Raw genomic sequence first — 16,081 nt, 5'->3', positions numbered from 1 at the left:
CTTAGGGGTGAAGGGTAAAAGGGTTGGAGTAAAAATCCTTTTTACAATTATGATCAAAAACAGCTCCTAAAAAATTAATGTTGACATGCTCTGATGGAAGCTGTCATCAAAAATAAAGGGCTGGTCGTATAATTCACTTTCACCATGACAAACTAAGTTTACTAATGATTTTAATAAAATTACTGAAATACTTGATACAAATTTGTTTTGTAAATAACAAAAAAAATTAATGATTAGGAAAAGAGTGGCTCCATGTGACAGAAAACTTGCTCTGAATAATATTATTGTGGTTGTAGGCATGTGTCAAGGTCTGTTAATATAAGATTCCAACTTATAGAGTCTTTTCAGGCTAATGTTTACCTAACAAATCTAGTGTCCTTTTTTTATTTTTGTTCCTTATTTTTATCATATTTATACAAGGAAATGGAAGAAAATGTTCGGTGGTGAAATGGAAGAAAACTGCGATTTAGTTCCCAGTCTCCTGTCATATTACATTGGTTATCAATCAAATATTCATGAGTTTAGACATAGGAGAAACTTCAAAAATGGCGATGGAAGCGGCTCCAACTTCCCCGCAACTGACAAACTATGCTGCGCAGAATACCGCGACAGTCACTCACACGGTCCCTGCATCGCATACAACTGTAAATCTCATTCAGCCTGATCAGGGAAAAGGTCTCTATATCGTCGATCCTTCCCAGCAACATGCCTTACAAATGTTCGGAAGTCCTGATCAGAGAACGTTTATGGCGAACCCCGTTGAATTTAATCCTACGGCCGGAACAATAACCACAACCGCTGTTTCTAATGGAAATGGACAAATAACCATGGTAAGTACTGTTAAATAGCTTCTCACATTCAACAAGAGTTTTAGGCCAATAGAAATCACGTCGGAAATGGCGAGGGAAATAGTCGACTCGTGTTCGATCCTTCTCCCAAAGATGCGGTACTGTTGTTGTGCGCCATTTTGAGGGCTAGCGGCGTGAATTCTTCGCATGGACCACGAATGAAACCCATCACATCACTAATTTTTGTGAGCTTTAGAGTTTACCTGGTCTCTATAAATTGAACCTGTCGCTGAAAGTCGTGAATTTAAAACCGTCCAATCGAGAAATATCGCCCGAACTGCGCCCCTATTGGTCTAAGCTCTGGCAATGTGCATGAGTGGACTTTTGTTTGTATTGAAATGAGTAAACGCGCATCTGAAAAGGAACTTACATCGATGGATTTTGACATAATGATCACATGTAATTGATTTCGTTGTACTAAGGGAAAGAACATTTTCCCAGTAGTCCGCTCTTCACGAAAACTGCCCTCTTATCTTTCGTGAATCGTAGTTTTCGTGCCTTGAATTTAATAAACGGAACAGCTGTTTTTTGAATGTGAGCAATATACATGTGTATTTTTGTTTTTAGGTAATCCCAGTTTATCGCTCTCTTATCGCGTAACGATGATTAAAATATCGAGGATTACTTTAATAAGGTTTAAAATACATTTACAGTTTTCCGTACTGACCATCGATAGAAAGTTGTCTAAAAAGTTTTCGAAAAATTGAACGAACACTGTGACTCTATCTTAATATCAGTTTGTCACAAAGGACCATCGGGAAACTTCTTTGTTATTTTCGCCCTCCTAACTCAGCTTCACTCTTTAGTATTGCTGGTTAAACTTGCCTATAAAATTAAATTTACACTAAAAAATATCATAGAGGCAAGCATTATTCACATCTTTCGACAAACTGAAAAATATAATTTATTTATAGTACATTTAAGCACGGTGGAACTGTGTGTATATATATATATATATATATATATATATATATATATATATATATATATATATCATACTATATATATATATATCATACTAGAAGTTTTGGTGTGTAGTATCACTGTGTATTTTTACAAGTTGTGTTGTATTTTGCCAAGCCTGTAGGGTAAGTCAAAATACAAACAGTGAGTAAAAATACTTGGCGATACTACATGCTAAAACTTCTAGTATGATACATAAATACATATATTTTTTAAGGGAAATATGTAGTAGCTGAAAGGGAGAATTGACAGTCAGATTGTGAGAGTGAAAGGGTAAAGAAACTATGGTGCTGCATTGGTGGGATATTACAAGTTTATTTGGTTTGATCAACAGACTTGATGATGTAAATTGGCCACTGTTAAGAGTTTCAAAGCTGACGTATTGTGCATTAAAACTCTGATGAAAAGCTCCAAACATCAGCTTTAGAAACTATTTACTGTGGCCAACTTACATTATCATCTCAGTTGATCAGACCAAACTATCTAACTCTTTTGTAACTTATTGTAGTAATTTTTGCTGAATGTACACTGCAGACCCATGTCTGGTGAAATTTGTTATTGACTCCAACTAACTGGTTTATTTTTTAAATGGTTACTGAAATAGTGAATGGCAAAAATTGATAATTTTTTTGGAGTATGTGATAATGTTCTGCTGCAACTTTGTGCTGCCCTTGAAATGATTAGTTTGAAGAAATGAAGCAGCTTGAAGAACCCCTGAATGTACAAATTAAGATTTCCTTTGACATGTTTCCAAACTTCTCTTTATTTTGTTTGTAACAGATGAATGGCCAGGCTCTTGGAGCTCAGAGACTTCCAGTTGCCATGGAAACTTTGGATGAACCCCTTTATGTAAATGCAAAGCAGTACCATAGAATAATAAAAAGACGGCAAGCAAGGGCAAAGCTTGAAGCTGAGGGAAAAATACCCAAAACTCGAAAGGTTAGCTTGATCTAAATCTGTTTCTGAACTACTCTAATACCTTGACTCCCAAAAGTGATTGTGACATGTAACTCTTCTCTTTTAAAATCTATTCATTATCCAGCTAAGAGGTCATGATTGGGAATAATTAAACACCAAATTCTTGGAACTAATTTACAAGGAAATGTGTAGCAGCTAAAGGGGAAAATCAACAATCAGATTTTGGGAGTATAAGGATTAAATGCAACTGACATTTGGAGCATCAGCTCTTTGTCATTTGCTCTGACGAAGGGCCAATTTGTGTTATCATTTCAGTTGATAATACTAAATTACTCTCCCACCAGCGCTGCACTACAGTTTCTTTAGATAGTGTTTAGTGACTGTAAAAGTGTGCATTAGATGTTTTTTTTTCCTGACTTGATCAAACCACTGCACTGCACATAGCATGTTTTATTTTGCTGAATTTATTTTTGGTTGGTTCTTTCATGTGAGCAATCCAAATAGCAAATTGTCATTAATTTAAAAGAACTTCACACTTGTGTGTGATGTTTTTATGACCACAAAGTAACTGTAGACTAATGAAGAAAAAAAGCAGTGCAATGTTGTTTAGCTTCAAAAGTTACTTGTATTTGTTAGAAATATCTCCATGAGTCAAGACACCAGCATGCATGCCGAAGACGTCGCAGCAATGGTGGTAGATTTATAACAAAAACAAATGAGGATGGGACAATTGTTCAAGAGGAGGACACTGGAGAAGGTCAGGTTTATCAGGAAGGGATGGTTCCAACACAAGAACACAGTGCCCAAGAACATGCCTACAGCAATGTTGTTCCTGCTCCTGAATCAAACAGAGTGCAGATGACCCCCCAAGGTCCTGAGCAAACAGAATAAGGTAATTATTAGATTTAAACTTCTTACCCTCAGAATTGCATCTGTTCATCAATTTTCCTTAAGGAAACTTATTGCACATATCTCCTCTTAACAGCAAAGAAGAATATTACAAGAAGTCAGTGAGAACTCATGTAGAGTGTTTGTGGTATATCTCAGTGGACCTCTTGAGCTTGTTTGTTTTTGTCAACCAATTTAGGTCTCAAAGGAATTCCAATCGTTATCTTTTATAAATTATGCGTATATATGCATGCGAGTTAGAGGAAATCTGAAAGAAACATTTCTCTAGAGTATTATCAAATGACCTGAAATGGGTAAACAAAACATACAAAATGAAGAGGTCCACTGAAGGAAAAAGGATGACTTGGTGGCCTTTGTTTTGATTTTTTTCTCTTCTTGCCTTGAGAAAGTGTTGCAAGTTTTCTAGACCAATGGCAGAGTTAATCCTTCACACCCTCACATCAGTATCCATATTCTCTACACTTTTCTCTGTACATTTCTTACCATGCTGACAAGGAGAATTTGTTTAAAAATCACGAGCTTCTATAATTGGTGATCATTTCCTTTATTCTCCTGATCTTAATGTGTGATTCAGGGGTGATACTGTAAGGAGAAATGAGATGCTGGTCACTTTTAGAGATCAAAGGGGAAAGGCAGTGAGGTTCATTTAATTTAGTGCTTGAAATTTTGTTTTGGCTATTGATTAATGTAAATTTACATGTAAATGCATTGTACATGCATTGTGCTTGTTTATATGTATTTGGTAATGTGACAACCTTCCTACCATTTTGACTTAACTGTGACTTTTCTGTTTACAGATGCTGTTTTTTTCCACAGTACAGAGTACTAGATGATAGTTTTATGGATTGTTTTCATTTGATGTATAGTTGAGTATTGTGCAAGTGACCCAGATTTTCAGAATGTAAATACCAGTACACTTGAGCTTGTAGCTATCAGTTATATAATGTAATACTTAAAACATCAATAGGAAGCCACTGTGTACCACAGGAAAGCATTGAACTTAAAAGCATTGTTAAAAACTATGAACTTAAGTCAGCTTTAAGGTAGACAAGAGTAGATATGGATGTCCATCAGTTTTTTTATGATATCAATAAACCTTAAAAGCTTTAACCCCTTGAGGTGAGAACTTGTAGCTTTTCTTTATAGTATCATTATGCTTAGTTATCCTTGTGCAAAAGGCATACTTTTCGGAAAGAAAACCAGCTTTTTAAAGATCTTGTAGCCTCTCATTTGATTAGTGAATGCAGGCTAAGTCATGTTGTGACTTGTTTCAAGAAACAATTTCAAATTTCTTCAATCTGTTTGTTAGATGGATCTGTTTATTAGATTTATCTATTGTCAGCTAGCAGATGGAAACAATCACTGGCCTGTTGCCTAGCACATGCTAAGCTCACAGTTAGTTGTGATAACTGAAAAAGTTGGTGAGCAAAGATATATCTAGGGTGTGGAGAAAAGTGAGAAAAACTTGACATGTAAGAAGTTTTTCAAAGGTACACAAGCTCCTGACTTAGCCTTTGATTGGTGTATTTACATCAAGAACTTGTACTATCATCATTCACTCTGCCTGATTGGTGAGAGTTAGTCAAATGGCATGTATTTTAGCACAACAACTGGCTTTCCTTTTGCAGAAGGGCAAGGTGAAAAATAAATTTCCAAATCAGATACAGGCTGTCTTTGCTTGCCCTCTTTTTAGGTTGACTGCAGTTACTAAGATAAAGGGGGTAAGGTTTTTTTAACCATTTCATTCCCACAAGTGATCAAGAGATAATTTTTCCTTACAATATCAATACAATATCAAGTGGGCAGGTGATGAGAATAGAGAAGAATATCAATCATGGGATTATTAGTTGATCCAATACCAAATTCTCTGAACTAAAATCATAAGAATTGTATGGCAGATAGTAAGGAGAATTACTAATAAGGTCTTGGGAGTGAAAGGGCTAAAGAAACTATGTCACTGCTTTGGTGGGGGGATTACAAGGTAGTTTTCTTTTACCAACAGAGTTGCTAAAGAAATAAATGTAAATTGGCCACTAAGAGTTTGCTAAGCTGATGTTTCAAGTGTTACTCCTTCTCTTTTTACTCTGACAAGAGGCAAATACTTGAAAAATCAGCTTTAGACACTCTCTACAATGGCCAATTTGCATTATCAACTCTGATGATATAACAAAATTATTGCAGTTTCTAAGAGCCTGACAAAGGCTGTCTGTTGTGAAGTGGCATCATAGATTTAATTGTTTAACGAGTCCTGATTCAGAATAAAGGATGGTTAAGATGGATAATTCAAATTGATGGTATACAAGTAAATTGATATTTTATGTAAGTAGCATATCACCCTATTTATTTTCCAGGAAGAAACCATATTGACTATTTCAGTCAAATCCATCAAAATTGGAGTGCATGTTTAATTCAAAGTCAGGCTGTTAACAACTATACGTGACTAAAAATAAAATTGTATCTCTTTGCTTTGTGCAGTTCAGTGATAGTTTTGTACAGACTGTCTTCCTTGTTATTTCACGAGTGAATGTTTTAATCAGTACTTTGTTTTTCTTCACAGATTGTTTAGTGTTTGTATAATATTTTTGCCAAGTTTATCAAAAACACCCCAGATAAGATTCAAGGGATTATTATCCACTTCTTCAGAAACAGCAAATCTTAAGAATGTCCTTAAATTAAAAAATGCATGATTGGATTTTGGCTTGTGTACTTCTTAGCAGGGGCTTTTAGTCTGACGATTTGGGAGACATTGGAATTTAAAGTGTAGGCCTTGATAGGGAAGGAAAACTGAAAGATGAGGGAAATGAAGGATTCAGTTCCTCTCCTGAATAATATTTCAACTCATAACTCCAATATCACGTCATCAATGACCTATTACGGCAGAACTTTATAGCGTTTTTTCATGCTGCCCGGTTGTCCAGTCTAACAATTACTGATTTAGAACCGAATGGGGTCGAATCAAGATTGAACCACGCCCATTCTCTTGCACTGGTTTTAACTAAGAGGGTCATCAAAAACTTTCTGACCAGCAGTTACGTATGCGGCAGCCTGGGATCAAACCTAACACAGGGCACGGCATAGAGAGTTCAACGACCGGAATATAACTCCTTGTCAGTTAAAGTCTTGTTAAGTCCCAGAGAGCGGCCTTACTATTATACTTAGCATACTCATACTCATACTTCTCACCACGTCTCGTTCTTAGATCGGGAAGAAGAGGCATTTTGGCATTGGTACATATAATGTAACATATATAACGTACATACCTAAAAAAAGAAACATCCAAAATGGTGCCTGCTTTGTCGTGCTTATAACCAAAAGGAGTTCTTCGTTTAACTGAAGAGTACATCGTCGTCGAACCTGGTGTTGATCAGTATTGGAGATGAGAAGTGAAACGTGGTGAGGAAGGTTTTCATCAGTTCTAGGTCTCGCGAATTTTCCAATCATTTAAAACATATGACAACCTTGTCCGGAAGCTAGGTGACATGATGTAGTTGTTTTACTAGCAGTGACCTTGTAGCTTATTGTGACATTTACTGTAAAGTTTTGGGTGGGAATTGATTTCAGTTTTTCTCGTGGATATCTCGGGGATTTTACCTATAATTATGAGAAAAAAGCAATGCGAGCGACAAGAATCAGACTGAATGAATAGAAACTTTATTTACCCACGGTATCTATCATCACTAAATGCTCTACCAAGGAGCCGTGCACTACAACTACGATTAGTGAAATAGCACTCTAATTATCATTAGTTAAAGACTTCATTTGCCTAAAAAATTTACATTAAAATATATTGCAAAAGATTCTATTCAATTTATTATTGAATAAAAGTTGCTTTGACAAGTGGCCTGTTTAGCCTCATTTATTGGGGTTTTTCCGCTAAACCGAAAACTTTTCAAGGGCTTCAGTGTTTGGTCTTGCAATGAACAGATCCAGTTGTGAGCTGCATGGCTTGACTTCATGGGATAATCTCATTATACTGTTAGACTACATGATCATTTTGCTTTTACAGGTCATTGAGAACAAGGAGGCTCCAAAATTACAGGAAGAGTTAGTGTGTGAAATACTTTAATCTACTTTCTAGGTAGACAAGAGGGTAAAATGTCCAATGGTTTGCCACTTCCATGGACGATACAAATCAGCCATTGAACAAAAATTCCTGGAGCAAGCAGAGGAAGAAATAACAAAGTTTTGTAATTCTTGTGGACTCCGAGATAACAGTGTTCTTGTCTTCCCTCCATTGGATGCTCACTATCGCTTCCTTATTCACCAGCTTGTAGGGGAAAGTTCTAGACTTCAGACAGTGTCAGTTGGGCAGGGGAGACAGAGAAGGATTGTGGTCTACTTCACCTCTAAAAGGTATTCTTAGTGTTCTCCTTTTCAGATGATGACAAGTAAAATTAACTGTTTATTAGTATACTACCTCTTATTACCATCTGAAATCACTTGGAATTCTTGAAAATTCAACTATTAACAGGTTTTTCTGCTTTTTTGAAAATTTCTTCTATCTGTTGTGTTTAAAATAAAGGAGAACACAATGTATTCTATGAAATAAACTGAGTTGGCAAACAAGATATGCAATGTATTTTGACTTTGAAAGCTCACCCATGGAAGGGTATGCCAGAGCAAATGCCAAACAAAGACATGAGCTGTGATGAGATTTTAATGGGTCATGTCTCTTTGCAGAATTGTTATGTCCTCCTTGCAATGAGTACCTATTTTTTAAAAAATTTGTGCCTTTTAGCTGGAGGTTGTCCCCTTAATGTTAAACCAAATTCTTATAACAAATTTATGAGAAATTTATAGCAGCTTGCATGGAGGAAAGGATTTGTCTATCAGATATTTAGAGTTAAAGGAACATACGTTACTAAGGCATTGCTCTAAAGTGACTCAACAATTATCAAATAAACATAAGTTTTTGTCATTATCTGATCCCCCTTCAGTTTTGTATGTATTCTAGGATATATTTTTTAATAGGTTTATAGGTGAATCCGTTTCACTGCAAGTTTGCCCTATAACACCTTTGTGAGTTAGCCCCATAATGTGAAACAAGCCCACCCCACCCTTACCACACACTTCACCCCCAAATCTTTTGACTTGTTTCCCTACCACAGAATGTATAATAAAACCTTCAAAAAGTTTCAATCAATATGCAAATTCCAAACCATGTTAAAATGCACAATAATGCATAAATAATGCTAATCTGCCACAACTCCAGTCTTAATCTAACAGGTTTAATGCAATTTTGTGATTTGGTTTGCAACAGTTTCTAAGGACTGGTGACTTCATCCTACCTTCAAATTTCCCCCTTGGACCAAAAACTTCAACAGTATTGCATGAAAACATTTTGGCAAACACTTCTAGTTATTGAAAGTTGTAAGTCTCTACCAACTTATACCCCATTCACACCAGCAAAACATGTTTTGTTAAACTGGTTTTCATTGAATGAAAATTATAAACAGAGAACTGAAAAACTTGATTTTCCATTGGATTCAAGTACTTGCTAACTTGCATTTCCAATGTGCTACATTCAAGTCAAAAATATTCGGCTAAATAGTTTCTATGAAGAAAAAAAAAATTAAACTGTGTTTAACAAAACAACTTTAAAACATGTTTAAGCTTTGGTGTGAATGGGGCATTAGACCCTGACAAGGCAAGCCACTTGACTTAGTGACTCAACAATTATCAAATAAACATAAGTTTTTTGTCATTATCTGATCCCCCTCAGTTTTGTATGTATTCTAGGATATATTTTTAATAGGTTTATAGGTGAATCCGTTTCACTGCAAGTTTGCCCTATAACACCTTTGTGAGTTAGCCCCATAATGTGAAACAAGCCCACCCCACCCTTACCACACACTTCACCCCCAAATCTTTTGACTTGTTTCCCTACCACAGAATGTATAATAAAACCTTCAAAAAGTTTCAATCAATATGCAAATTCCAAACCATGTTAAAATGCACAATAATGCATAAATAATGCTAATCTGCCACAACTCCAGTCTTAATCTAACAGGTTTAATGCAATTTTGTGATTTGGTTTGCAACAGTTTCTAAGGACTGGTGACTTCATCCTACCTTCAAATTTCCGCCCTTGACCAAAAACTTCACAAGCATTGCATGAAAAACATTTTGGCAAACACTTGTTCTAGGTTATTGAAAGTTGTAAGTCTCCTACCAACTTAAACCCTGACAATGCAAGCCACTTGACTTAGTTTAGTTGAAAGTGTAACCTTTGTTTCATGATTAATATTATTATCCTGTACATGGTTTTGTAAATTCAGATTACAAAGATTCTACAAATTACAAAAATTTACAAAGGTGATAGGGGCAAACTTACTAGTGGAGCAACTTCACCGTTACGCATATGACTATTTTTTGTCATATCCTATGCTCCTCTGGGTTTTGATGGCATTGCTGAGTGTATTTGATGTTGCTCTTTTTCTGGCATCAATCTTTCCAGGTGTACCACAGAACTCTGACCATGTCATTATAAACAAGATCTAGCAGACATTTCCAGTTTGTTCTCACATTACCAATGGATCATTGACTCCCTGTATTTTACAACACTGGATTGTGTGATAACATAAACAGCCTTGACTCTCAAGGGCATTGTGTTTTTGCTTTAAACACAAATCACCAATTGGTGAATGTAAATTTTTATGAAAAGCACAATTCTATTGTGCGCTATAAAGTATGTTTTATTTTGGTTGTCTAGAGATTCTCATAAGATGACTCAACCCCAGTCAAGAGCATACACAGACCGTTACTTTTGGAAGAGGCCAGAGGCAGGGAATTAGAAATTGGTAATATGCTAATTTATTTGAAATGTCCTTCTCTAAACCCAGAATATTTTAATGAAATACTTGAAATTGATACAGCTTGTTTGAATGAACAAAGATTCTCTCTTCCTGCCCGATTGAAAATGAACTGAGACATGCAAGTTGTACAGCGCTCATTATTTTTTTTTTTTGAACGTTTCCATGACTTTGTACATACCATTTATTGTTGAGGAACTAGCCCACACAACCTACTGATATCACTCTTGGTGCTTGACATTATCTCTGTAGGAGGACCAAGATGCCAGATCAGCACTGTAATGTACGCGTGTCAGGGAGCACTGGTGGAAAAGCAAAGAATGACGCAAATAGAAGGAGAGTGCTTCTTCAGAATTTCTAAGATAAATAGTGACAATCAACGATGGTGTAACACCCATGTGCTCCAAAAGATGACAGTCACCCCAACAGGAAAAACAGTGTCACGTCTAACATGTGAATCCAAATTGAATGATACACTATGTCAGGATATACCTCTGTGTACTGAAGAACTGGTGGATGACATTGCAGTCAGAAATAGATAGTACATCTTTGGTGGGTAATATGGAACATGCACGTACAAACATGGCATCAGATTTGTCTGTAAATGAGAGATTGCAGAATGTTTGTATTGGGGATGAATGGGAGAAAATAGCTCTGCCCAACAGCAGTAACAAGATAGAATTTCCTGAGAGCTCCAGTGAAGCTTATGACAAAGAATCAGTTGATTCGTTAGCAAAAGTAATCAATGAAATGATCAAACTTTGACACTTCCAGCCAGAGTAGGTCTTTCAGTCAGGAAAATTGTTGTGACAAAGATGTTGGGTTGGAAAATGGTCTTTTCCCAGACATTCACAACAACAGGTAATGGAACAGTTTACAAACAAAGAATTGGCAAATGTATTGTAGACACTAAACATGACAGTTGCATTGAAATGGAAGAGAAGATTGTATCAGGGCAAAATCAAGGTACTGTTAACTCAACAGAAAATGATTCAGACAATTTAAACCTACTGAGAAATGAAACTCAATCCTTAAGGAAGACTCTATTTCTAAAGGAAATTTTATGATCCTCCTTTTGATGAACAAAAGGCAGAGACTAAAGGTAGAGTTGAGAAAAGATGTACTGACTTAGATTTACCAGTTGATGACTTTGAACCCGCAATATCTATTCTGAGCAGAGGTGATAATGCAAATGAGGCAAGGACTGGAATAGCTGCACTTCACAATGAAAGTGATAGTGTAAATCTTGATTCTGTAATAGAAGAAGGCTACAATGTTTTGTCAGATCCTGGTAAGTGATCAGCAAGAGGAAAAAGTAATGAACAAAGAATTTTTGGATGATCATACTCAACCAGAAGCAACCTTAGAGGGTGTGGAATCCAGTTCTGTTTTTGGTGAAGGATTATCACAGCCTTGTGGTGCAACAAGTGATATGCCTGTAGTAAGAATTGGCCCACAAACATATCCAGTGAATGTTCAAAATTGATCACCAAGGTCTGCCAATTAGTAATTATAATGCAGAACTAGATGAAGATGCTACACCAGTGGAATTGGGTAAGAGTCAGCCAAGTATGGAGTAAGGAAGAAAGACTTGATGAGCAGGGATAAAATCAATGGAAATGACTTCAGCATCAGTGTGTGAAGATGCTGAAAATTGTGAGAATCAACCATCAAGAACATTGGATGTTAGTCCAACCTCTTTGGTCCTTCAAAAAGATTCAGCATCACAGAGATTTAAATTAGATGTAGGAACTTTAAATGAGAACGCTGAAGAGTTGCATACTCAAACTGAAATTACTGGTGAGGAAGCCCATGAGATGTGCGAAAATAAACATGGTGTTTCAAATTTATCAGTGACAGAGTTGAATGAAAATGTTGGTGAACCTGAGATGCCAGCATGATAAGACATTAAAGAAGAAGAAACGAAAGAAAGATAAGGATGTTAAGGAGAATAAATCAAAATCCAAGGAAAAGGGTGAAAAAACAAAAAGAAAAGAAAAGAAAAAATTCAAAAGAAAAATGTGATAAAGATGAAAATTTCGATTCTAACAAAAGGAGAAAAAGCATAAAAAATCAAAAAGCAAGGAAGAATCCCCAAAGCAAGGGGATACAGAAGATTTAAACGCATGTGGTAAGGTAATTGAGAGAGAAACTACTACTCAAATAAAGCCTCAAGCAGGATCGTCTATAGAAAAGAAGGACAATGATAGTGAAGATGATGATGACACTGGGAATCAAATTTTAGTGAGAGTGGAGATTGTCTCAATCCAGAGCACTCTGAAGAGGTATGTATTTGTGACAGAAGGTAATTGATTGGAAGTGGAAGAACATTTAGCCATTTGCAGTAGAGTAACAGCAACTTTTGGTCTTCTTAAATTAAGAGTTCATTTAAAAGGTTTTTCCTGAATGGTTGCTTGATTAAGGAAGTTACAATATGCATGAGCTTTTCTAGCTTGCAGCTAAGACTCGTTTTGTTGTAAGGATTTAGTGTTCCAAAGTTCTATTAATCTTAACTACCAGTTGTTGTTATTTATCTTTAATTATGGCATGTGTCAAATACAGGCCCTTAATTTAATAGTATCATTTACTAAAACTACATCTATTGGACCTAACATTTCAAACTTAATTGTGCTATTTTTCAAAATAACTGGCATTAATATTAAAATCATTCAAAGTAATATCTTTCAACCTTTTTGTCAATCTATTAGCTAACAAGATTGACTGGAATAGCTAATCCTGATGTTCATAAGACTCAGTTTGATTTTTACTCCTTAACGCCAAAGGAAGTTGAACTGGATGATGAAGGTTTGTGCTTTTTTTTAAATTCCACTTGGATTTATTATTAGAATGAGTGTTGACACCAATGAATCATGATGTGGCTTCTTTTGTCAAACAAGGAAGGTGAAAAGTGAGCTTATGGGTCACCAAGCCCATCTTGCCAAGCTATCCCAGTTTCAGTAGCACTCCATCCCAAGGTTGACTCCCAATAATGGTGAACAGCTAAGTGTCTTAAGATCACAAAACCATGACCCAGCCAAAACCTGAACCCAGACCTTCTTGCCATGACCCAAGCAAAACCAATCACTAATCTGCAATTTCCAACACCATACTCATGGATTGTAGCACAGTGTAAAGCTATTAATAACACTTGACATTTCTTTGTTATTTTTTTTATGTACGGTAGTTCTTTTAACTTGATCAACTGTTTCTTAGAGTTTTGGGCACATTGTGGAAATCTACAACTTTTCCCCTGATTTAAAGGACTCAAGACTTGATGCAAGCTCTAAGTTCTTTCAGGTAATTTGCATAGCTCTATCCAATTTAAATATGGCTTCAATAGCCAAGTGAAAATGGGTATTGGCAAATATTTTCATTAGTTTTCCCACCTTTTCAGGCTCAAACAGAAACCATACTGGGCATTTACAGTGGGAAAATTTCCTTTCTAAGCATGCAGTTTTTCTTTGCATACGTAGCAAAGCAAAAGACAAGCCCCATCCAAAACCCAACTTTATCATTATCTCAAATTAGTATGTGTGATATTGGTTAGTTTAGCAAGTCATATTTCACTGTATGGCCTGCTGAAGTGAAAGGATGATTTTAGTTACCTAAAATCTTCATCCTCTATTTTGAACCCAGAGATATTACAAATATTCTTACCTTGTTCTCATTAGTATCTTATGGAAGTTACAGAACCTTGTCCCTTTTTCTATTATTTAATTTTTACCAAATTGTACAAATGTGTAGTAACTTACCATGCATATCTACCAGAATTAAGAATAATAAAACATAATTATGTGGTTTGATTAATTCTAAACATCTCAAATTTGTATTGGTATTGGTTCAGAATAACTCCAATTGGTTATAATTCAGTTTTAAGCTTTAAAGTGCAAAATAACCCTTATTTTCAGAAGCAAAGGATTTGACATCAAATGGGTGGATCACACACATGCTCTAGCAGTGTTTTCAAGTCGGCATGCGGGTTAGATTTATCTACAGGGTGATTTGGTATTATCAACTGAATTGATAACATAAATTGGCCACTGTAAAGAGTTTCAAAGCTTATGTTTCAAGCATTAGCCTTTCATCAGCAAGGGCTGAATGAGTGATTGTTTTGCTCCAATGGAGGGTTAATGCTCAAAACGTCAGCTTTGAAACTATGTGCAGTGGCCAATTTACATCAGCAACTCTGGTGATAATACTAAATCATCCTGTTATAATCACTCACTGACACAGCACCAGTTTCATTAGAAACTTACCCCCTCTATAGATTTATGTACACATTCACATTGGTATAACTTGCTGAGTCTGTATTTCCCAAATGTAATTCCCTGGCTTATTTATTAGAGCCCTCCTTCTAATTGAAACTGTATCAGTAAAACCCCCTTCTCCTCCATGGGCAGTTCTCTTAATACTCAGGCCTTTAACTGAGTTCATTTTGCAAGTTTGCTTTCTTTGATGCTATCATCATCAAAATTTTACCAGTATTCCTGGGGTTGGGCTCTGTGAAGAGGTTTTGTAAGCAAAATTTGGGAAAATTAAAATCTGTGGTTGCCATATGTTAGGAAAAAGTCAGGGGAAATAAAATCTCTAAGATTAGGGAAAAGTTTGGGAATTTCACTTAGGGTTAGATAAAATTACTTCAGTTCTGTAAAAGAAGTCAGAGAGAAGTGAAATTTCAATTAAATTTGAAGCTGTTCATTTTTTCTTGGCCTTCTTCGTAATGAAAGATGGTGACACTTTTTTTTATATTGATGCTACTCAATCCATTTAAATTGTTTAGTGCAATTTATAGAATGAATCTTGAACACCTAATGAATGATTTAATTTCTATGTATTCATCAAATTGTAATTGTAGCTCAAGATGCCATAAAGTTGTGCTCAGGTCCACTAATGAAACTGCGGCCTGTTTGTGAAGGAACATCAGAGTCAAAGAAGAAAGCTAGCAGGTGTTTTGGTAAGTCACAAGATATTATGCTTTCAGTAGAAAATGAATATGTTCTGCTGCAAGGAAACAAGTTGTAACATTCAGGAACAAGCTAGTTAAGGTGGGGGGGGACTTGATTTACTTCAGAGGACAAAATCGCAAAAGTGGTTAGTAGCAAACTTGCAATGGGGTGAGACCTCCATAAACTGCACTTTCTCCCGTTTCTGTTCACAACAGGGAACAAACTGCTATTTTGTCCATAATCTTCACACTAAAAGTACACATTACTAACTTCTGGAGTTCAATGACAAATCTTTCAGACCTGCTGCAGCCATATAAGGAAAGACCACAGACTAGTAAGCTGCTAGCTGATACGCTGGTTACAAAAGTACTTGGAGTGAAGTCGAAGATGACCAGAGAGGAGAGGGCCAAGAGAGAGAAAAACTCAGGAAGCAAAAAGTGAGTCAAAATCTAAAATAAAATTTAAAAGAATTTTGGTTACTGTGGGCTTTTAAGGATAATTGTTTTGTGCAAAGGAGATAGGAGAACCATGGAAATTAGTTTTCATTAACATTTCAACTCTGTCTAACTCTCAGTTTTTTCTCTCAGTGGATCTTTTCATGAAACTGATGTACTGGCAGATTGCCTCACACCATGATCACTTCATAACTTGATTTTTCTTCCATATTCCCCAGCAAAAAGACAAG

General features: G+C 35.9%; 1 protein-coding gene, 1 non-coding gene and 1 pseudogene across 2 annotated transcripts; all 3 read left to right on the top strand.

The window, feature by feature from the left end:
* Nucleotides 1–512: 512 nt before the first annotated feature.
* On the top strand, nt 513–6,104 carry LOC131781697 (uncharacterized). Its single transcript, XM_059098413.2, has 4 exons — nt 513–830; nt 2,592–2,750; nt 3,366–3,621; nt 4,436–6,104. Exons 1-3 carry the CDS (start codon nt 516–518, stop codon nt 3,618–3,620), a joined length of 729 nt encoding a protein of 242 aa, XP_058954396.1. The 5' UTR covers nt 513–515; the 3' UTR covers nt 3,621; nt 4,436–6,104.
* Nucleotides 6,105–6,720: 616 nt separating this feature from the next.
* Nucleotides 6,721–11,215, top strand: LOC136283367 (uncharacterized; annotated as a pseudogene).
* A 1-nt stretch (nt 11,216) lies between these two features.
* Nucleotides 11,217–15,833, top strand: LOC131781663 (protein starmaker). The gene is made up of 5 exons (XR_010715739.1): nt 11,217–12,735; nt 13,159–13,747; nt 14,359–14,429; nt 15,306–15,404; nt 15,695–15,833. It is a non-coding gene; the product is annotated as a protein starmaker (transcript).
* The last annotated feature ends 248 nt before the right edge of the window (nt 15,834–16,081 follow it).

Source organism: Pocillopora verrucosa, chromosome 1 (assembly GCF_036669915.1).
Source record: "Pocillopora verrucosa isolate sample1 chromosome 1, ASM3666991v2, whole genome shotgun sequence".
NCBI lineage: Eukaryota > Metazoa > Cnidaria > Anthozoa > Scleractinia > Pocilloporidae > Pocillopora > Pocillopora verrucosa.
Note: the sequence above shows the minus strand (reverse complement) of the source record. Positions and strands in the feature narration are given on the sequence as shown.

Excerpts from the sequence above, each read along its gene's own strand:
- LOC131781697 (XM_059098413.2), top strand. The coding sequence starts at position 516 with ATGAGTTTAGACATAGGAGAAACTTCAAAAATGGCGATGGAAGCGGCT. Across the intron at positions 831-2,591 it reads GAAATGGACAAATAACCATG|ATGAATGGCCAGGCTCTTGG; the intron begins GTAAGTACTGTT and ends TGTTTGTAACAG. Across the intron at positions 2,751-3,365 it reads AAATACCCAAAACTCGAAAG|AAATATCTCCATGAGTCAAG; the intron begins GTTAGCTTGATC and ends TGTATTTGTTAG.